We start from the raw sequence: 24,229 nt of genomic DNA, 5'->3' as shown, positions 1-24,229 counted from the left end.
CCCATTGTGCTGTCTGCTGTACTCACCTTGCTCGTACTGCGCTCTCTTGCTCCACCTTTTATCCCTTTGGGGAAAAGGAAGGGCTGTCAGGTGTTTGGTTTAGGTTAATTGCCTGACTTGGCCGGACCCTAGTATTGGGACACGTCAGGTAAATGGTCCTGGTATCAGGAAAAAAGATATGTGTCGGGAAAAGGAGGCGATAATTTCCGGGTATCCTACCGGGTCAGAAGGGAACGAAATGTTAAATGGAGGAAAAATCCTTGTATTGGGGTTTGTGGGAACCTCAAAAGGGTAGGTTGTGTAGGGTTTGTGAGAATGGTAGCTGTTGACTGGGAGTTTGAAAAATGATAATCAGAGGGACAGGATCGTTGGGGTTCGTGAGGCATACAGGAATAACTGGGATTGGACCGGTAGTGTTTTGTCAGGGTAGACTGGGTGTTCGGGAAAGAATAATCAGAAGGACGTGAAAAAGAATGGTTGAGAGTTTTCGGGTTGTAAGCGGGAAAGCAGGGTTTCTGGGAGAGGTGGTTATCAACTCCAGTAGGTGTTCTTAGAGGATTTTCCAGATGGGGTTTGTTTGGTAGATTTTAATATGGGAGATTTGTTAGGAGAAAAGGGGCCAACTGTGGCACAGCCTACAAAGGTCTCAGGGATCTCTCCATCCTCGTCTTCTTTCCTGGTAACATACTGCGTCTCACCTGGAGTATTCCTGCGAGCCCAACCCTGGGTTCCCTTGCCCAGGTGATCCTCCCTCACTGGTCCACCCCCAGGAACTGGATCCAACCGCAATGGCCACCTGAATAAGGGATTCTCAACGTTTTAGTGGGAGAATACCCTAAGGTTTCTCACAAAGCAAATATTGTCGCCTCAGATCTTTGTAGTTCTCATAAAAGAACAAAACTGTGTGATCGTCTCAGAACATGAATCGCACAGCGGGCAAGTTTCAGAGTTGTAAGCTTTACAACCACAAATGAATTTTGCAAGCTTTAGGGTACCAGACCTAAATTCCATAAATTGTTTAAGTGCTTAGGCCGGAGATATCAAATTGAGGTATTTTTTGACTCCTTCATCCGATTTCAGGAACAGGTAGTCCAGTCTGTTCTTAACTGTAAACAGGAACTTACAAGATGTTCATGCACAACCTCTCAAACAGGCGACTTTACCTCGTGTTTGGTGTGACTAGAATGATTCTGTGGATTGTGCCAAATGTCACCCACGCCGAACACATTTAGGTTCTGGCTTACATGTTTAACCCATGGAAGTGAATGCAATCCTAGCTGGCTAAGTAGGCTAATGAAGGCATCCCGGTATTTCCCAAGTTTCGGGGTCACCCAGAGTCTTACCCAATAGAATACCAGTTTCCAAACAATCTGAAACAATTGGCTTTAAGCTGCACTCCATCAATAGCGGGGCATTATGGAAGCTGCTTGGAAGTCTAAACAACAATTTAAGAAACTTGCTCTTCACAATCCCCATTGTCTGACAGTTGTTGTGTCCCCATAGTTCAGCTCCATAAAGGGCAGCTGAGGCAGACTGAATCTTGTAAATATTAATAGCAGGGGAAACGTCTCTCTCTCACCATGGCCCACAAAACCTTTTCTCAAACCACCGCTATTTATTTCCAAGATGACCTGTGATTTTTCCCCATTGGTCCACGAAATAAATAATTCATTTTTTTATATTCATGTGTGTGCCTTTCAATAGATTCGTTCAAGACTAACAATAATGGCCAGGCCTGAATAAAGGCTAGGCTGCATAGAATCATACATTAAAGTGGTTCATTTAGTCCTTTTTGTGTTTATTGCTCTGCTCATTTGTCCCCTGGATGCCGTTGAGTACTTTTCCCTTTTGTGACATACAATAAGTATAAAGGCCTTTTGGTAGATAGCATGTTTTGACCCAGACATCTCTATTTGGTCCCATTTGAGTGTGCGTCTGGCATTCCCAGAGATCCTAATTGCTACAGCAGGTGTTGACGTTTCATGTAGTTTACTTTTTGATCTTATTAACAGCGAGAAGGGTTTGTGGTCGTTTTCTCTGCGATTAATAATAGTAAAGTTGACCACAAGCTCCCAGTCGCTAGTTAACACAAGAATATAATCGATCCTAGTGGAACATTCGAACACGAAGAACATGTTCCTTCTGGGTCGATCGCCACTGCTTCTGCCATTACATGTCCTTAAATTAAGCCCCTGCAGTATCCAAGCTGATTCTAGTGCATTTTTGTGGGCCTGGGGAGTATAACTTGCTTCCAGGGCTGGGATCTCCCACACCAAATCTAATTAGTCCCAAAGCGCTTCCAGTTCTCTGAGGGGTTTGAACTGTAAATTACCCCGCCTACCCCAACCTAGGATGTGGAATTTCCCAGTCTCCCTGTAGTCCCAGACAGTTATCAGTTCCTGCACAGGAGTGTTAGTGCCCCCAGCGGGCTGGTCCCATAGAGTCTATTGTACATACTAAATATAAATAAAGTATGCCCCTCTCTAATCACTAGTTGTAAATCTGGTGACTTCGGATCACTCATTTCTGTTTCCCACAACGATCCTGCAGCCACCGGGGTTTGTAACCCCCTCCCCCAATGGTCTCCCTCTTGCACCTTTAGCCGCTGGGGTGCTGAATGCCTTAAACCCCTGTACCTTAACCGCTGGTAGGGCCCAAGCTTCCTGGATACATACAATCTTGCAACTATGTATTAAGACTATCCAATCTGGGTCCACCAGTAGCTTTTCTATACTGTCAACATACCAGGACAGCACCCTTAAACCCTTGGGCATAGCAGATTCTTGGATTTGGGGGATGATGTCAATCCACCTCTTCTAGCCCCTCACCCAGGGCAGCAAAGTTATACCTCCGTTCAATTATAGTTAGCCCGGGAATGATCTGTCCCTGGTGTAGGGAGGGTGGGGGTAGGGATTAAGAACTTGCCTCAATTGCCAATAACGTTTCCACCAATCCCTTGTCCTTCAGTGTCACTTGGATATAATCACTTTGTCCATTTGGCATAATCCCTCTTTCACAAGTGATGATATCCTCTCTTATGATAGAGATACATCCCCTGACTTGCCGAAGCTAGTGGATGCTCTTGTTGTTCAGTATCTCTATATTCTCATAAATCCCGAGCCTTAACTTGGGGACATTACACATGTAGACAATCACACTGTTCCTATCCCCATCTTGTTTGTTATTCTAGATAGTTGGCTCCATTTGTCTTGTATTAGTTGCTGGGACTTGCTTACGATTACCAATGCTCTGTGGCAGGTGGGTAGACACATGTTAATAGTGTTTGTTATTGATTTTGCCCAATGGGGATATTTCCTTGCCCTCACAGCTTTTACCAATGCCAACCCTCCCCCACCTCTACTGCTGTTGACCGCACTCTGAGGCTGCAGAAAAAAGTGCCACCGGTTCAAGCTATGTTTGTATCTTTTTTGGGCAGAGAATTAGTGGCTAGAGAGCCATGCTCCTTCTGTACCCTTCACAGCTTGTTCTCCTGTTCTGTAACTCTAATGCCCAGCTTAAGTTACCAGTTCCTTAAGTTTCCCAACCTCATCCATGATCTCCTTTAAGTTGTTGCTCAGATTGCATTTGCATCCACAAATAGGAGATACTTGGGGTTGTTCGAGTAAGGAGCTGGTTGCCATTCTCTTACATCTACTTTGGGCTCCTGCTCTAGATTTAGATGGCACTTCCCTAGGACTTTATCTGCCTTGTGAGCTACAGCTATTTTTGCCGATTTCACAATGCGCAGCAGCCTTTGTTGCAGCCACTTTAGGTGCTGCACCAAGATCCTCACTATGCAAGGGGGAAAATCTGTTATGCAAAGTGATTTCAGGGGCGATTTCTGTTTACCAAGGCGGATGTTTACTTGAGCTGAACCTACATCTTGTCCTATTGTGTTTGCCCCCTCCACTGCGCCAGGTACAAGAGCAGTCAAGGCCATTTCATTGCTTGCAAAATCTTTTGCTTGTCTCGGTTGGGAGTATACTTCAATGAGATTACTGTTTGGGGAATCCAGTAATTTGGAGCTATGTACTGGAATAAGGTGGTTTTTCCCTCCTTCCTGGCCTATGATATTCTCCACTCTGAATTTGTCAAGGTGGTCATCATCATCTGGTTTTCTTGCACGCTGCAAGACCAAAATCCTTGCGTTGCTAGTGATGTCTGCACCCTCATTAACTACCTCTATTGCACCCAGTGCATTTGCGCCCTCATCTAGAACTACACAATTCGATTTAATTGTTTTTGGAGTCCTCTCCCATCTATATTGTTTAGCAAACCTTTATGCGTTAACATCCTTAATGGGCTCAAAGAGTTTATATACACTTTTTGGTTTAAACCCCAGTGAAATTGTGGAATTTGCTTTACGTTTCACCATCCTCAGTGCAAAAAATGTTATTTCTGTAAAATCAGGGTCATCAATCGATGTTCAATTATCTCCAGGGCACCATTTTTGCTATAGCAATGTTCTGTGGGAGGCCCGACCTACTATACGTTTTCAACACTATTCAGGTGCCAAATCCGGTGACGCCCTCCTTAGCTAGCACGAAGCAGCTACTTCTAGTGCTGCTTCGACCAGGTTTTAAGGTACTATAGTGATTTAAGGTTGAAAGTGCTTAGTTAATAAAATATGACATGCTGTATGCAAGTGTACAACTCAGGCTTTATAAACAAGATGTAGCAGCCTCAGAAACACTTCAATTTAAAGAACAGTAATCTAGTTATGTAACCTGCACAGATTACAAAAAGTGCAAAAGGTTTAAGTTACTTAACTGTAAATATTGTTCTCCAGCATGGGTCTGGCATGTATTCACATGCTCATGAATATTCCCCATTATCAGGCTGGGAATCCTCGGTTAAAGCGTTTTGCTTTCACTTTAAAACTGTATTTCTCTGCTAAACCAATCACTGTTCTCTCGGTCATACTGCCTACATACAATGACCGTCCTCCCCCTAAGTGGCCTAATCTTAAGATATGATAAGCATGTTCAGTGGCAGTATGACTAAGAAGAGCAGCACAGGGGCCGGAGGGAGGGTTCACATGTGAATCCATGCCAGAGAACAATAGTTACAGGTAAGTAATTTAAACCTTCTTCAGCATGGGGTCGGGCATGGATTCACATGCTCATGAAGAACGAATACATAGCAGTACAACATTACACAATCACAGGATGTGGCAAGGCTCAACAGAAGCAATTAACTCTTATGTCTGGAACAGGCTCACCTCAAGCGAACAGGTTGCGTAGCACTGCTTGGCCGACTCTGGACTCCTCCTTGGAATCTCTGTCGACGCAGTAGAACTTCGTGAAGGTGTGCGTGGACCTCCTTGTAGCAGTGTTTGCAGATGTCCAGCAGGGGCACACCAGACAGGAACGCCGTCGTTGCAGTGATCACTCTGGTGGAGTGGGCTCTCGGACGGCCGGGCAGAGGTCGGTTCGCCAACCGATGACAGTGTGTGATGCAGCCAGAGAGCCACCTTGAAATGGAAGCCTTGGACAAGGCCTTGCCATGGTTCACACGGCCAAAGTTCACAAACAGTTGTGAAGTCTTCCGAAAACTGTGTGTGCGTGTCACGTAGAACTTCAGGGCACGAGCAATGCCCAGCGAGTGCACAGCCCTTTCCGCCAGCAAAGATTTCGGGAAGAAAACAGGTAACACCAAAGGCTCACTGAGGTGGAATTCCGATGGAACCTCCGGCATGAAAGATGGGTGCGTTTGCAGTACCACCCTTGATTTGTGGAAAGTCAGGTACAGTTACTTGCAGGATAGGGCCTGGAACTCACCTACCCGCCTGGCAGAGGTGATGGCCACAAGGAAAGCCGTTTTCCACGAGAGAAACTGGAGTGGGGCCTGATGCATAGGCTCGAAACGGGCCCCCCATGAGCCTTGTCAGAACCACGTTGAGTTCCCACGCCGGGGCAGGAGCCTTCATCGGCGGGAAAGAACGGAAAAGTATTTTGAGAAACTCCTTGACGAGTCTGTGGGACCAGAGCAAGGATCTTCCTGGGGTTCTCGTGTTGTGGGAGAGAGCCCCCAGATGCACCTTGATGGAGGCGTGTGCCAGGCCAGCCTTTGCCAAGGATAGCAAGTATGGAAGGATCTGTGAAGCCGTGACCCTCAGAGGGGTAATCTTCTGTGACTTGCACCATGTACACAAACACTTGCACTTTCGGCTGTAGCACTTTAAGGTTGATGATGCCCTGGCCTTGGCGAGGACTTCCCTGCAGTCTGCTGGTAACGCATAACCTCCAAACTCTAAGGCTGCAGGAGCCAAGCCTTCAGGTTCAGCGATCCTGGGTCGTAATGACAGATAGCACCCCCCTCTCTGATGAGAAGATCCGGAACCACCAGCAACTTTACTGGAGGCGCCAGTGACAGGCTGAGGCGGTCTGGGTACCAAATCTGCCACGGCCACGCTGGGGCAATGAGTATCACCTTGCATTGGCACTGAGTCCGTTGATGACTTGCAGCAGGAGAGGGAACGTGTATATAAACAGTCCTTCCCACAGGAAGGAGAACGTGTCCCCCAAGCTCCTTGGCTGGTGGAACCTGCTGGCGAACTTCTGGCATTTGGAGTTTGCCGCTGTCGCAAACAGATCGATCTGTGTTCTGCCCCATTTGGCGAACAGGCGGTCCGCCTGATCCTGACGAAGCTCCCACTCGTGGCAGGAGCGGAGTTCCCTACTGAGGGAGTCTGCAATGGTGTTCTTGACTCCCGCTAGTTGAAGAGGGACAAGGAACATCCCCATGTCCGACGGCCCAGTGCCACAAGTCCTGGGTCTCCTTGGATAGCGCCCTGATGTAGAACATGGTGGTGGTGTTGTCCGTGAAGATCTTCACCACCTTGCCTTTCAGAGAAGGTAGGAACGACTTGGGGCCCAGGACACTGCCTGTAGCTCCAGGATGTTCATATGGAGGACCCAAATCCTGCGGCAGCCACCGGTCTCGGCGTGCAGACGTCTGGTGTGCGCTCCCCAACCTTCCAGGGAGGCATCTGTGGTGGCTGCCAGAGGCGGGGCTTAGGGAGAGGGCAGTCATTGGCTGTGGTCAGTATGACGCAGAGATTAGTGATTGGTTACTACTACGAAAGACAGATCAGAAACGAAACTGATACTGATTTTTCCTTACCGGGGATTCCCAGCCTGACGACGGGGAATATTCATGAGCATGTGAATCCATGCCAGACCCCATGCTGGAGAACACAGTCTTCTTCGAAACAAAAATAGAACTTTTTCTATCAAAAACACGAAAAAACATACAAACAGCTCGGAGAGCACACTCAAGGACTCCCAACACTGAAGTGTGTGGTACAAATCATGAGCATGTGAATCCATGCCAGACCCTATGCTGGAGAAGGATCCGCTATGGTTAGCAAAGCTGTCCCCGACTTTCGGAGGCAAATATTACCCAAGCCAACAGGAAGGCCAAAAGTTAGCCTTCTAGGATTTAATGCATTTGGATGAACAAAGGGCCATTGGTAAGTAACTTTACTACTCACCGTCCTTAGTTTGGTTTTGGTCCAGACTTGGCTCGTCTAGAGATGGTCACCAGAGACGCGATTTCCCGCCCTCAATTTAGCTTTCAGATGCACAGGTGCTGCGGGTACAGGTCCGGTATGGCACAGGAGCTGCTACATTCAAATCTGTGAAGAAAACACTGATGCAGCAGGTCAAGGGGCACTGGAAGGAACGCAGGAAAACCGCCTGTGGTGACGTGACTCAGTGACGCAAGGGTACTCCAGCTCTTGCAGTATTATGCAGCCATCTATGTAGCAGCCCAAAGCTGCTGGGATGACGCTCCTGCACAGTACCCAAGAATTGAGCTGGATGGCCCAGGGACACCTCCGAACAGGCTCACTTGCAGGGTTACTAGAAGGTGTTGAGAGTGATTAGTCTCACCACTCCTAAGGTTTGAAGCACCTTTGCAGGTCTTCTGAGATCAGGCGCAAAGCAGGGTTCCACCGGGACAACACAGGATTCTGTTACCAGCCCTCGTCAAGTGTGTCTCAGGATCGTCCTTTGTTCTGTTAGGCTCCTCAGTATACTTGGCTCCTTCGGCAGATGTGATGAGCGGGTGCAGGGCCCATCTTCATATCCAGAGTCAGGTGAGGTCATGCACCGAGCCCACCAATGGCAAGATGTGCCCAACACATGCACACCAGCAGTGATCCAATCAGGGACCACTTTGGGTCTCATGCTTGCATGCACACCAGACACCCTGGCACCAGTAATGTGGATTGGGACCAGGCAGTCCCAGCCCACTTCATGGGTGCCTACACATGTTACCTGCAGAGGCCCACGAAAGAAGCAGCTTTCACAGGCAACTGCATGCCCAAAAAAGGAAATCCAGACCTGAAAGGCATGGAGAAGGCAAAGGGACAAAATGGCCAAAAGGACCAACGAAAGACCTTGCGGCACAGCCAGGCTGGGCGCGAGCCACACGTGGTAAGCACATTAAGGCTTGGTAAAAAGTTATACAAATAGAAGAAATAGCTACTGCCGCCACCAGTTTGTCCTGAAGCACATTGTACAATCACCAAACATTCCTTAGAGGGTATCTAGGGCCACAAAACAGAAAGACCCCATTGCGCGGTACTGTAAGGCACTTTGCGCAATAATAAAAAGTGAGCCACAAGTGGCAACAAAGTCAAAAGACTAAGAGAAGACTCACTGTAATCGTATTTCTGATGATTGTATCCGATTAGATTCACATGCTGTGCATATAGTCCGACATCTAGTGGTAATCGCAGAGTATTGCATATTCTTTCCGAATATCGCTAAGGGACCTCGACACGGGTGTGACTGTAACACTATCCCTAACGTGACGTGTAGTGTACCCAAAATCCTTCACGTCTCAAGGTTGCACCAGTTGTTTTTGTTCTGCCATGAGGGAGCCTTACAAAAGCATGAGTACAGAAGATCGCACAGGGGTAACGTGCTGGTCTAGGAAGCAAGATCACGCCGAGCAATAGAGGTTTGATTCCCGGATCTGCGCTTAGAAACCAAACTCAGAGGGAGCGTTATTAAAAAAGAAAACCTATCAAAATAAATAAAAGAAAGAAGGTGTAAGTTGTCTATGTTCCTTCTACTTCAAGAGGGGAGGAAGGGTGGGCGCATGTGAATCTAAGCCGATACAATCATCACAAATACGATTACAGTGAGTAATGCATATCTTCTGATGCTTGTGAATTTGCTTAGAATCACATGCTGTGCATAGGCTAGCGAGCAGTACCAGGAGATGGTGGTGGGATGCGTGAAGGAACAGTAGCAAAGAGATGTCTTAGCACAGCTTGTCCCACCTGAGAATCAGACTTAGAATGCGTGTCTAAGCAGTAGTGTTGGGTGAAAGTATGAACAGAACTCCAGGTTGCTGCTTTGCAAATAGAATCTAGAGGAACATTTGCAATAAATGCTATGGTAGCCCCTGTGCCCAGAGAAGAGTGAGCTCTAGGTATAAAAGGTAAGTCTCTCTTGGCAAGAGAGTAACAGTGTGATGCATTTAATAGTTGATTTAGAGACAGGATCCCCTTCTCTACCAGCTGTTTTTTCTTTCTCAGAGGTTTAGGGCCTTATCACGAGTTGGGCAGTATCCCAGCGGTATTACCGCGGGATACCGCCCGCGCTAATAGCGTTACCGCCACCCGGTCCGGCACTATTGACGCCGAATCAAGGGATGGGCGGAAATGGGTATTCCCCATTGGCCCCAATGGGGCATTTTCAGTGCAATTAGCACGCGCTAATAGCGCTGCGCTAATTGCTCCCAAAAATGTGCCTTTTTCTGGCGCATTTACCCCTAGCTTGGAGCTGGGGGTAAATGCTGCCAGACTCATGTTTGGGCAGACCCTTAAATGCTGCCACTCATGTTCGGGCAGACCCTTAAATGTGGCGGCCCCAACTCGTGATGAGGCCGTTAGTCTTTTCAAGGTACTATGCGACCGCCATCCTTACATCTAGGGTATAGAGGCTTCTTTCAGCCGAGTTTGTGGGGTTCTGAAAGAAAGTAGGAAGTTTGATTCACATGGAACTTAGAGATGAATTTAGGCGAATACCACCTTATCTTTGTGAATAGTCACAAATGGGTCCTGAACTGAGAGACGCTGCAGTTCACTAACTGCTTATAGAGGTAATTGCCACCAAGAAGGCAGTTTTACAGGTAAGGGCCTTAAGACTAGCCTCATGCATTGGCTCAAAAGAGGTCCCATTAATATTGTGAGAACAACATTCAAGTCCCATCTGGTAGTTGGGTTGGAAATAGGAGGGTGAAGTGTTGTTACCCCTTCTATGAAAGCATTAATTACAGGAATCTTCCACTATGAAACCTTGCTCTGAGATGTGGTATATGCAGAGCGGGCAGACAAGATGGACCTTTAGGGAATCGAAAACAAGCCCTGAGTCTAAAAGGTGTATTATATAAAGACTATGGTCCTCATTACGACCCTGGCGGTCGCGGTATGAACGGTGCTGGTAAGGTACCAGCACCGTTCATACCGGGCTGCCACATTACGACTATGCTCGCGGGTGGCAGTATGCATGTCTGGTCTGGCCAGACGTGCATACCGGCACCCACGAGCAGACCAGGATGCTAACAACGGACCCGTCATTAACGGGTCCGTTGTTAGCATCCTCCCCATTCCCATTGAGCCCTATGAGCCCGCAAAAGTCGGAATGGCCCAGAAATTCCCTTTTTTCGGGACCCGGACACGAGTTTGGAGGTAGCCATGCCAGTAGTGACGGCATGGCTACCTCCAAACCCGTAATGAGGCCCAATATCTTTAGGTGAACAGTCAATGGAGATGATGTTCTCAGAGTTACACCAAAAGACAAAACGTTTCCACTTATTGGAGTAACCGTGCCTGGTGTTAGGTTTTCGTGCCTCTTTAAGTATGTCCATACATCTCTGAGGTAGTTGGAGATGTCCAAACTCTATGACTTCAGGGGCCAAACTGCTAAATTGAGTTTTGAGGGCACGGATGTAGTGTTTTCCCTATATCTTGTGACAACATGTTGTACGGGGAGGGGAGACTGACATTCCCACGAGATGAGAGAACCATGGCCGTCGAGCCCACATTGGTGCCACCAGGATCATTATGATTTGTTCCTGGTGCATCTTGTGCACTATCCTGTTGAGAAGGGGAATCCGGGGGTGGGGGAAGGGTCATAGGCAAATCTCCCAGGTCATGTTATCCAGAGACTGTGCCCTTTGGACTGCCTCTGAGGGTACCTGGAGGCGTAGTGTAGGTATGGGCATTTACTAGAGTCTCAAACAAGTCAATGGGCCTCATTACGAGTTGGCCGGTAAAAAAAAAAAATCGAAATTACTTGCATGCCGGATCATCCGTGTCCATGTAGCACTGCTGCCTGAATCAACGGTTGATTCTGAGTCAGCGTGCACGCGCATACCGGCATGCCAGTAATGGCTGCACCGACATGCCGGTAAGGGACTCCAATCCCCTGATATCATCAATGCCGCAGATACGGGCAACGGCATCCTGGATGCTGTAATGAAAGGTACCGTTGATACCGGTATCGTAAATACCGCTACCGGAAGTGCCGGCACCGGAAGCAACATCATTGCGCCGGAATGGGAAATGCACCGGCGGCCATCTTAAAAAATACAATCCATTGCAATCCTCTGCCTACAGCACCTGGATTGGCAAACGGTGGACTGTGACAGCAAGGAGATGGCCAAGGCAACCCGAAAAGGCACAGTGCGGCAGCGGAAGCCACACTTTAGTGATGAACACTCAACATGCTTGCCTACAAACTGACCGAACATGCAGATGTCATGTCCTGCCCAGACCTGCGCCGTGCGGCACAAATACGAAAAAAACACACCTCGGAGGAGGTGGCGCAGAAGGTCTCCGCGATAGGGACGACCCCACATACTGTGAAAGACTGCAGGAAGCGCTGGGACGATCTGCGGCTTCGTGTCTGCAACATACCCTCAGCAAACCGCAGCCAGGTCCAGGCAACAGGAGGCGGAGCATCATCACCCATAAAGCTGGCACGTTGGGAAGAAACCTGCAGATCCGTCATTGACATGGAGGCCATCAAGGGTGTTAGCCATTCCGAGATGGGAGTCCCATCATGGGACGATGACGGTGAGTGACCCTTAGCGTAATACAAAAGTCACCACACACCCAATACCCCAAGTACAATGGTGGAGTACAAATTGCAAGTAGATGAGAGCAAACACATGGGCCATCACCACCGACCTAAAGTCAGCCCCTACAAACCCTAAAATCCCTGCCATGACAACACATAATAGACACATCCACCATCTGCATGCAAACAGACTCATATACATCGCCGTACAGATGCAGGCATGACCACTGTGCCATCCCATAGGATGGTGCACACATCACCACTACCGATTGCACACTTGACACACCCACCATGACAATGCACGAAGTGTAAACACCAATGCAACGACACACATTGTGCAAGCATGTTGGACACACATCTAGACACCACATGGCACACAGCTCCTGAGGCATGGCCACAACACACAAGCCACGATACACCTGTCGGCCACCCAACAGACACCATGCCCATTATGGCTGCACCAGAAGGATGCCCGAACAGTGCACCCCCACCCCCCAACTCCTGTAAGCACCATGGCTGCCTCTCCAACATGTACACAAGTATGTACAGGACTCAAAATGAAGTAGCATCGATGTATGTAGGATGTACGTTGACCCATGACTGATGCCCTGCCTCTCTTTCCCCCCACAGGCGTGGGATCAGACAGTGAGGCGGAAGACACCGCAACACCAACCAAGACACCTGCACGTTTCGCGTCTTGAAACACCTGTGTATAGGCGTGTTATAAATGCCATATCATATCATATCATGCCTGAGCCGAGGCCACTACAACGCCTCCACATCAAGGGCTGGCCATAAACCCGCCAGCCAACAGGGCGCACCGGCTGGAGAACCTTGCGAGCAGCGACCACCAACACCTCAGAAGGTGCAGCAGCAAGGTCACACTGCTGCCATGAAGGCACCCATGGCAAAAGGCACACCTGCCACAAATCTCCCCACCAAAAAAACAACAGCCCCACCGGAAACACCAGGAGGAGGGATCACCTGCGGACAGTGACGTGGAGGGGCCACAGTCGACGGCCATCAGTGACCTTGAAGAGGCAGCGCAATCTGTGCAACATAGCGCGGAGGAGGTGGAGGAAGAAGACACTGCAGTCCATAGCTTGCCAGAGGACATTCCGGACACCCCTACCATGCCGGACACCCCAACCATGCTGGACAACCCAGTTTTCACCCGAGCCTGGCTCCGGTGGACACACCTCCGCAGATGACATGCCCATAGTACTACGCAGCCCCGCACACTCCACCACCTCCCGTGCAACCACCGGCTGCGCAATCCATCCGGGACTTGGAGGGGCGGTTTACCCGCATGGAGGAGCGCCAGCATGCCATGCATGATATGGTCAAACAATACGTAGAGGAAGGGGAAGCCACATGCCTGGGCATGCAAGAAAACACCAGGACAATAAGCCGTGCTGTCTACCGTGTGGCCCGGCACATTCGTGAGGACATGGCAGCAGTGACACAGGCTGTCACCCAGTTGGTGGCCAGCATGGCCCAACATGGTGCTGCAGAGGCCGACCCACAACCCCCCCAATCGACCAGCTCAACACCAGCGAGTTCCACCCAGACGAGCCCGGTGCAGAGGTTGCTGCGCAGTCTGCGCCGCCCAGAGGAACAACCCCCTCCACCTAAAACGGATCGTTAGTAGCCTGACACACATTTACATGTCAGGAGGGGTTTGAGTTGAACTTGAAGTGGGTGCAGGGGTGTGGGTGTGTGTGGGTGTTGGGGGGTGTGTAGTTTGTGGCATATTGAGGGGTGGAGGTCCATGTTGGTTCCTGTTCACTGTACATAGTTTTGATACATTTAATACAGCTGGTGTGCATAAGAAAAACACATGACTGGACATTGCTCTTTGAGTGTGTGTCAATTTATTTCTTAACAGTGCCCAGTGCTCAGTGTCCCCTATTCCAAGTGCCTTGTGTAACCCAGTCCATCAGAAGTAATGTGCAATCAAAGTTTGGCGTACTACACGTCCTTCATTCACATTGTGCCGTGGTCGAGATGCATCTTCTCCATCATCCTCCTCATCTTCTGGTGGAATCTGGTCCGTGTCAGGGGTACGTTGCGCCAGATGCACATGTTGTGCAGCATGGCACATGCCAACACTATCTTGCCCACCTTCTCAGGCCTGTATATGAATGCCCCACCCGACCTGCTGAGGCAGCGAAACGGGCCTTCAACAGGCCAAAAGTCTGCTCAATCGTGACACGAGTGCGTGCATGTGCACGGTTGTAGTCCTCTTCGTGCCTGTTGACTGGTTGCCTGATGGGGGTCAGGAGCCACGGCTTCAGGGGACAACCGGCATCGCCTGCACGGGAGCAATGGAAAGTGTATATGAGAACATTGTTGTCATTCCTTGTGTGCAATGCCTGTACAGTGTTAATGGTCACATGCCACGGATTCATCATGACGGCACTTGACATTTCCACCCAAAGGAACCGGATTCATCAGTAGGACGAAACAGCTGGGCAGTTGGAGCAGAGTCCTGCTGCAAGGCCCTAGATAGAGGAGGAGAGGCAGGAGAATACCCTAAGGTAAAGGGGAGGCCTTTTTAGGGTCAGAGCCATGTACACAGGCTTTAGAAAGCTTCTCCCGAAGCTTTGGGAGCGTTTTAGACGAATGGGCCTGTTTTGGCGCATCTTTCAATGCTACTGCATCAAGGGTCGAAGATTTAGCATGATCGACCCGCTGAAACAGAAGTCTTATTGCAATGTGCAGGCCGTGATGGCGGGTGCCTAGAGAGCGTTGAACCGCCAGGCTCAGGGTCCTGCCAAAGGTTTGTTCGACGGGCCTGCAGGAGTCAACGGTAATTTTATTTAATATATCCTGAACAATTCATGACTGTTGTCCTGTAGTGATCTGTGGCTCATTGGTAGTGTGATGTGTCCTTTCGAGGTGTGATGATATTTTCGGCGGATTGAGACGCCTTTTGAAGTATCTTGGTTTTTCAATGAAGAAAAATTAGCCTATCTGTCATTTACAGACGTGCGTTGAAGATTCACCACATTAAGGTAAACCTAATTGGTTTAATTACTAAACCTTTTTGTGGAATTGTTCTCTTGACTGAGTCAACTCCACTTTTACATTTGGTAATACCCCCTCCCCTGGGGATCTGATTAGTTTCCTCTGTTTCTCTTCTTTGCAGGCTGGTTGCCTGAAACTACCCATTCAACACGGTGTTGAGAAGAATAGTGGATGTTTTAAAGGTTCCCCTGAAGAATGTTCGCCCGAAAGGGGCTTTTAAGAACAGAAACATGTTGGGATTATATGTTGTTTTAGTGACACATTTAGGTTTTTTCTATGTACTGTGATATGTGATTTCGTCTGTGTCCATTTGTAAGTGGTTTATTTGATATTTAGCTTTTTAGATTTTGTAGGTTTTAGTGGTAGTTTTGTACACTGTGTTAGGTGTGGGTAGTATCTTATGTTTTAATTTAAATATTCTGTATTAAACAAAAATGTTTTTTGAAATTTGGAATGTTGCACGCAGTCTATGTTGTCAAGACCTGTAGTGCCGGAGAATCTGTCAGAGGTGTCTAATCGTTGGGGGAGAAGGAGGGGTGGAAGTAGAGAAAGTTTACCATCTTATCCTTCTTTTATAATATATTGTGAGTATTCAGAACATGCAAGTGAAGCAAGGAAAAGGGCAGAGGGGGGTAAGTGCTGGGGAGTCCGAGCTCAAGGAAGAGCAACAGATGAAGTGTTTGGGTGGATGAGTGCTTCAAGGCCTGGAGCCACGTTAGGGGTAAGTGCGGACCTCAAAGGTGGAGGGAGTGCCAAGGCAAGTGCTGAGGAGAGACAGGAGCTGGGACGATTGGGTGTGGGAGATCAGGGGCCCCGCCAAGACCACCAATCACAGCAACTGTGGGGTTAGCAGAGAAGAGAAGGGAAGGAGGCGGTAAAGAGGAAAGTCTTGAGGAGCTTCCGGAATTTAAGAAAGTCCTGCTCAAGGCTCCAGCCTTGTGGATGATGCAGAGGGATTTGGATGTAATCTGTGCAGCAACCGGGAGCCAGTGAAGACTTTTTAGGGCAGGAGAGATGCAGTCCCTGGGCTTGAGGTCAAGGATAAGTCTTTCTGCTCGATTCTGGATTAGCGGGGGGGGTCTGGAGGGGGTCGCAGAGTGGAAGAAGGTAGATTCAGGAGGAGACTGTTGCAATAGTCGGGCCTAGAGAGAACCGGGTCTTAGGTAACATTGAGCCTCTGGGGAAAGTGAGAAAAGGGAGAATTACTTGGAGAAAGGAGTCGAAGAGGACTCCAAGGTTTCTGGCTTCAGAAGAAGGATCAGGGAGGAGACCTCAAGGAGGAAGGCCAGAGTGAAGGAAAGGAGGGAGCAGGGAAGCCGATGGGCAGGATCTCAGTTTTACAGGCATTGAGGCAGAGATCGTTGGAGGTGCACCCGGGCTTGATGGCAGAAAGGCAGTCAGGGATGATAGAGGGTGCAAGAGGGTCAGCAGGAAGTTTGAAAGCTGTGCGTCGTCTGCGTAACACTGAAAGTTGGAGGAGATGAGGCGTGCAAACTGAGCAAGGTAGATGTTAAAGAGCCAAGGGGAGAGGATAGAACCCTGGGGGACACCACAGATGGAGAAGGTGTGGCCAGGATGACTTGGGAAGAGCAGTCAGTTAGGAAGGATGTCAGTCAGCCCAATGCCCATTCCGAGATACCAAGGGTATCGTGGAGGCTTTGTATGAGGATGGAATGGTTGACTGTGTCAAAGGCAGAGGAGAGACCGAGAAGGATGAGGACAGCTGGGGAGTTGGAGGCCCATACCTTTGTGTTGTATTTATTTTTCCAGACATCATTCGTAACATCAGCCATTTTCACATTAGAGAATCCCATTAGATTTCGTCCATGGCTGACTGTGACAAGATGAATATGCGTCACAAATAGGCATGTAGTTTTCCCGGAAAATGAAAGGTATGTTATTGCCTTTTTTATAACAATTCTACAAAAAGAATAAGTAGTTTGGCTATGTTGGACATCTAAAACCAGTCTTATTATATACATACAGACTAACTTGAGAACAGGATACTACCAAGAGAGGACAGCCCAACTTGCCTACAGTTAAAGCACCCAGTATGCTTGTACTATGGTGAGCTAAGCCCCATGCCCCGTTTGTGCAATCTAGCAATATTAATGTATGAATTAAGTCACCTTCTTGTAGAACAGATGGTTTTTACACACCACGCTTTTATCTGTCCTCCACAGGGTTATTGGCCCTGAAGGAGGTGTTAGATTTATTACCCGCCAAAACATAGTACCATGTCTACATCGGCCTTAACAATGAGTTTGACTTGTTTCTACTGACTCTGTGACCATGTTAAATGAGTCTGCTATCTTTCTGCTGATTTTGTGTTTGCCTCAGATTCATTTGGGCACATGCACCCATTATTGATTGTGATCTACATGTGTTATTTATGACCTATTGTATATATTGAATGTGATCCATGTGTTTTTGATATCTTTTTGTTTGTCTCCTTTTCTTGTCTGTTATATTTCCATTCCAGGCTATGCTTTGTGATTTGCTCTCTAGAAGACATACGATAACATTATTTGTGTACAAAAGCAGAATCTGCCTTATGATCTGTTTTTGAGAGGTATTCTCTGTTAAGGAAGGAATGATCCCTTGACGGCCCGCATAACCTTGCCATTAAATTCTGCTTCATTGATTGACTGTTCAAATTGAATAAATGCCTTAGGTTTTTCTAAATATAGGCCGACAGGAACAACCACTCTGTAGTTTCATGTGTACGCTCCCAAGTTCCTCTTTGTGTAGGAGGGGACTCCTTCCCTACTGTATTTTCGGACAAAGTCCTTAACTTTATGACATGCACCCTTTTCAACCTACCCAGATCCTCCTGCACCTACCGCCGCCATGCTCAACAGCTCTCCACAAAGAATTGCTCTTTAAATTTTGGATACTAGTATGTAAATCCATCCATCCATGGGTCTTTCGCCTCATTACACTTGACTGCATCTTACTGTTCACACCGTCTTCAACTTTCTGCCCCTCGTCTCCGCACAACATATCTATCCGATGCCCTCATGCAATTGCCCCACTCCAATGGAATGACCTCCCCCTCCTCTTCCACCCAACTCCGGGCCTACCAAAGTTATACAAACTCTCCAAAACATAGCTCAAAACGAGCCTGCTCGTGATGGAAGACACCCTGAAATCCTTCCACCCTCCTATCCACACTAACCACCTGACCCCCTCCCCTGCATTCAGCCCTGTGGACAATCCTATAATCCTATAATCTGTAAATGGGTAAATACCGGGTTTAGGCTGTCAAAGTGAAAAACATTGTTTTGTCTCCAATCCCTGTCTTATGTTCCCACTCTTAACCCTTCATCACCTGGTATGTGCAATGCAATGAAGAAATTATCTTATGTAAAGGCACCTTTCCCTCGGCTCTTGGTCATTGCCTGCTTTGTAAGTCATGTATGTTTCAAATTACACCATATTCTTCTTCAATATATATAATAAATGAAAGAAGAGGCTTAAGAATAAGGCTGCATGCTGTAAAATGTACAACGGCAAATTTTACATAATTTGAAAATCCAGAGTAAACTGAAAAGCAACATTTCACTTCTTGTTTAGGGACAAGTTCCTAAAGGCCATGCATTTCCAAGTATCTAAATGAGTGTATAATCTACTGTTCACACTGACAAAACTATAGAGGCATCCTTTCCAAGCAGCAATACACTGGAAGTCATCATTTCCTTATGAAAAAGACATCTGAATTGAGGAGTAAGAGAATTATGAATTAGTAATGGAGAACTAAACTAATAATTAGAATTAGCTTTCTTGATCCTATTGTGTAGGCTACAGAAGAAAGTATCTGGTATAAGACTACCCCTTTCATGCCTCTCCCTTTACCCCAATGCCTCAGCACTTGCTCTCAGTGGAAATATTTAGGAAGAATAAGGCAAAGTGCATTTCAGTTTAGGGGATCTTTGATGTTTTTATGGCACTAATCAAAATTAGCGGATGTTCTCAGAGCGTTTTTTCTGAAATAAAAGCACATTATAAATTGCAGAGTATTGATGTTTCCTTTAAAAATAGTTTTTTGTAATCCGATTTGGGATGCGCTGTGCTGTGAGAGGATGTGTGTGTTGATATTCTGGGTTCTGCGTCAACTGACGTTAAGACGTAGTTCATGACTGGGCGCGTTTGTCTACGCTGCCCACTAACGTCATGGAAATAGGTGGAGAATATTGCTAGGAATAGTGATGTCAGCTTCAGGGGCGGGTGATATGATTTAGTGCCGCAGGGGCACTTGAATCTAGGCCGTTCGATCTACGGATAAGATTATCACAAGATGGCCGGGCCCGACTCCTTGATTTCGAATATGTGTAAAAGTGCGGAAAACCAAGGTTAGATGCATAGGAATTTATTTTACAATCGATCAACGTATGCTTATAACGACTTGCCCGAACGATCGGGACAATAACAGTTTTGAGCGTACTATTCCTTTAACCGTAAGACCCGAAATCTTTCCCACCATACCCAACTCTGGAGACAATGCCGGTATTGACGTCTCTGGTTCCGTCAGCGCTACCAACATATCATCTGCAAAAGCGATAACCTTATGCTCCTCTCCTCCAAATGGTATGCCCCCCATTTCCTCATTACACAAGAGCCTCTCAAGCAGGGGCATCAGATATATTGCATACAATAATGGAGAGAGGGGGACACCCTTGCCTTGTACCTCGCATAATGGCAATAGTTCGGGAAAGACCCAGAGGCCCTGATCCCAGTAATCACCTGGGGCACTCCCCTTGCAGAGGTTAACTATACTTCGCTTCATATTGCAAGATCCTTCTCCCCTCGAGCCTTCCGGATTGTCTGCACCACCCCTTCCCCCTTTTATCAAACTCTCCCTCTCGTCGCCTGCGGCCCCCCCTTCCATATTAGTCTTTTGTCTATTTTTATTTGCATCTCATTCTCATGCTGGTATTCTACAATAACGTATTCACTATAACAGTACACTTGTCACGATCCCATTACGGACCCAGCGCGGTAAGGCCCAGGGGAGAGGTGTTTTCCCCCATGATAGTGTAGGGAGGTGGTAGACAGGTATGGAGGCTGGCTGGCGTAAGCGTGTAGGATGGAATAAGGCCGCAATCTGAACCTGCGCGCCTACCACGGGAGAGGTAACGCCCAGCACGTGTGAGGAGCCAACGCCCCTGGCAGTCTAATGCCGACAGGGCGTGGCCCAAGGCTATAAAACCACGCCCTGACTGCAAACTGTGCTTAGCGTTTCTTCTGCTCTTGCGAGAGCAGTGTTTCGCTTACTGCTCCTGCACTCAGTATATCTGCAAACGACTTTACATAGATGGGAAGCAGTGGAAACTCACCTGAAGAGAAACTCATCTTAATGAGGATCTACGCCCCTGCATAAAGACTATGTCTCTGCATTTGTTTTTTTTTGTTTTTTTTCCGAATGGCACCCAGAATCGACTGGTGGGGCTGCTCATCTTGGACATTGGTTCTTCATCGCCTGCTCATCTTGGAGATTGGTTCTTCATCGACTACTCATCTTGGGCATTGGTTCTTCATCGCCTGCTCGCCTTGGACATTGGTTCTTTATCATCTGCTCAACTTGGTTCTTCCTCGCTTCTCTGACTGTTGTCATTCCCATAGTATCCAAGGACCTGAAAAGCAAAGCAACAGTGTGAGAGATCCCATTCTGTTCTTCAACCGCCCCCCCCCCGCCCCAGTGACTAGTGTGCTCACCTGCGCCTTGAGTCCAGCTCTGTTCCTTCAGCATCTCCTTGCATTGTCGGCCTTCAGTCGTTCAGCTCCTGTGAAGAAGAAAGACAAAGACATTGTGAAAATGTACCTGTGCACCGTCGTATCCTGTGTGTCACAGCCGGCCTGGACCACGCACCTTTAGTGAAGTAACTGGAGGCCGATGCGTACCTCAGGACCGCAACCGTAGTCGCAAACATTACAGTGAGCAGCGCTCGATTCGCGCCAGCCGGCCAAACCAGGCTCTGAAGGGGAGGGGCAGGAGGGAAGGCCCTGCGCTTATACTTACCCTGTACTTACCTTTAGGTCCTCCTGACCCAGAACGAAACATCCCAAAAGACCCGAAACCACCCAGGTCCCTCCCAACCTCACGATCCCCTGGGAGTTAACCCCCAGTCAACCAGTGGGGCAAGGAGGGGCTGGGGTGAGCGTCAGGGTGAAGGCAGCCAGCGAGGGGGCTACACATCGGTACATACCGGACCAGGCACTCCTGCAGGGCACCAGAGGTAAGAATGACAGCACTGATCTCATAAATAAAATGAAAGATCAAAATAATAGTTAAGACAATTGCAAATTGGCTTTTTGTTGTACCCAATCAATACACATCACTTTGTTTGAAATTCTTTGATGGTCTCCCCTTTTTGTTTTTTTTACAAGTACTTTTTATTGGAATTTGTCAAGGGATACAAATTAAACACAACTCAACAACCAAACAGTATCCTATGAACGTAACAGGATGAAAAGAAAAAAAAAAAACGCCCTCCCGCTCCCCTCCCCTCTCACCCTCCAAAACCCTTTTTGTTTTTGGTAATTTTTCCAACACCAAAAATCATATTGATGTCGGGCTGTGGTCCAATTCAACCAAGTGGTTTGGCAAAGTTGCACCCACTTGTTTAATGCTTACATTATTTGTGTGTTCTGAAAATCGAATGTTCACAATTTGTGGCTTCTTGCAATAAGCTCACTATTGCCAGTAGCTAAATTATTAAATGTAATCTTTTCTACTGGGGTTGGATGTTGAATCTCTGATCCTTTTATTACTGCACTGCGAACAGTGAAAAAAGGGGCAACATGCCTTTTTGTCTGTTTCTGTAAACAAAATGTGCTTTTGTTCTTGATATAAAGTAATGTATCATAAGACATAGTGAAGAAGTAATTGAAGAATGCCAGAGTGCAATTGTACTTGTGAAATGAATACACTACAATGCATGTGTCCTCCTGCTTTTTTAAACCCAGCACTCAGACATTTTAATCATGGACAGAAACATACATATTTTCAAATTTATTAGGCTCCTTTTTCAAAAGTGTTTTTTTCACATGTGTGGAAGCGCACAAAAGACTGTACTGCTTGAACTACACAAATGCAATTATCTTTTTAAGCAGTGCGATATTTCTAACTGCTCCATCTGCAAACTAATGATTCTGTAGAATAGTTGTACAACTGTTAGATAAGACTATCACAGCACTGCATTCTTTTCCTGTAAAACCCTCAGAATGGTTTGTCTCCCCTCCATTTTGCTTTTTACAATGTGCTGAAGGTCTTTGTGACTTCGAAAGTTAATGGCCCTCATTCCGAGGTTGGTGCTAGTCATGGCGCCATTAGCGCCATGACTAGCACCAATACCGGTACCGCCACTAACTTGGTGGTATGGGGACTTACCGGTCCAGTCCGACCTTGGCGGGACCGGTAATTCCCCATTTGTAAAGCCATTCCCCATTCCCATTTGAGCCCCCATAGGACTCAATGGGAAGGTGTCAATAACGGTACCGCAAATTGCGGTACCATTATTGACCCCGGTATCCCTTTGCGGGTCCCGTCCTTAACGCTTGGTAAAACCAGGCGTTAAGGGCAGGACCCGCAAAGGGACCTCGGAATAGGGCGCAAAGGGATTACCAGCACCGGTGCCATTACCGAGGGCCAAAACCTTATACCATTGTAGCATACTATTTTCAGTTAGTACAATAATAGGTATCAAAACTCAAACCTGTATAATTAGGATAAATGCAAAAATAAATTGTTGTTGGGTTAGTGCTTGGTGCAAATAAAAATGCAGCTGTTGACTTTGCAAAGTCCGTCTTTCAATCTTGATCTTTATACATTTCAGAAACTATAGCGGTCATGTATTTTCAAACTATATTTTTTGTAGCATCAACTGTTGTGAAGAGCTTGACAGTTTTAGTTACCTTGCAAATGGATCAAATTAAGGCATCACCTATTCTAGTGATGCAAATAATTAGAAAGCAATGCAGGGTTCCAGCACCCATGCAGAATCATTCTGTTGCTAGACCTGTGAAGCCAAATATTTGACAAATCTGTTTGAAGCACACCTGCAAATTTCTAACACAATCTGTGAAAATCAATGGAGGAACAGTGGTGCTCATTCCTGCAGTGGTGGGCACTGACACCAATAGCGGTCTCAAATGCTGATCTGCAGTGGAGGGCACACAGCTGATTCACTGCACGCATGGAGTTAAGCGCCTGGAAAGAGTGGATTGTAGGTTTCATAGCCCTTCCCTGCAAAACATGCAATTATTCATCTCTGCCTTTTGCAAAGACAGATCAAAATGCAAGGAAAGTGTGTGACCAACCATTCTCGATGTCAGTTGATCACTGTCTCATAGATCCATTGCTAAAATATGCATAAGTCCTTCAAAGAATTGCTGTGGAGCAGGTATGATCCAAAAGACATGTTTTTCAACAGACTCCAAGCCTCTCCTAGGAGTTTGGCAACAAACTAGAAGCACATGTGACAGAATGTGCGTTTGCTCAGGAAAGGCTATGCAACAATTAAGGGAATTCCTAAGGGGGAGAACTAATATCAGCGACAAAATGCATTTCCAGGTTTGGCATGAGTTGAAGTTAACTCACCTTTCGGACTAATAATGGTTCCTCTCGTTTTGTTGTCAGGACAGTCTGTTTCCTCGTCTTCTTTTATGATGAATGAAAATTCCTCACGTTCAAAGTTAGTTATACCTAAAATGCAAAAGTTGAAATATGTATAAAAGTTCTTCACACTTGTGAAACGATTGGCTAGTACAGGCCATTCACCAGGACCTTCCACCTAGATGGCAGGAATGGTTCCATTAGTGGTAAGCAGGGATCATAAAGACCCAAGGAACCAGGGTAAAGACGGCATAAAGCAGATAAGGAAGAGAATTTAGTTCTCAATGTAGCAAATGGCAGGAGGCTTAAGTCGCCCCACATCTTGAGGTCTCTTAAACCTACCAGAGTTTGGGTTGGTGCAGTGCTCTCCAATTTTTCTGCTGTAGAATGAGCGTTAAAAAATGAGTGCAACTCTTTCTCATTTTTCCAAGGGATGTCAGCATTAGGTAGTAAAAATCCTATTGGACAAAATCTAATTTTTGAA

General features: G+C 47.1%; 1 protein-coding gene across 4 annotated transcripts in view; it reads right to left on the bottom strand.

Annotated features, from left to right (window-relative positions):
* LOC138567628 (uncharacterized) overlaps positions 1-24,229 on the bottom strand; it is a 534,099-nt gene that overhangs the window by 7,839 nt on the left and 502,031 nt on the right. For all 4 annotated transcript variants that reach the window (XM_069646054.1, XM_069646055.1, XM_069646056.1 and 1 more), the window contains one exon: positions 23,731-23,835. In XM_069646054.1, coding sequence (XP_069502155.1) covers positions 23,731-23,835 — 105 coding nt within the window. The remainder of the gene's footprint in view (positions 1-23,730; positions 23,836-24,229) is intronic.

This window comes from Ambystoma mexicanum, chromosome 2p (genome assembly GCF_040938575.1).
Source record: "Ambystoma mexicanum isolate Mex_15411 chromosome 2p, UKY_AmexF1_1, whole genome shotgun sequence".
Lineage (NCBI taxonomy): Eukaryota > Metazoa > Chordata > Amphibia > Caudata > Ambystomatidae > Ambystoma > Ambystoma mexicanum.
Note: the sequence above shows the minus strand (reverse complement) of the source record. Positions and strands in the feature narration are given on the sequence as shown.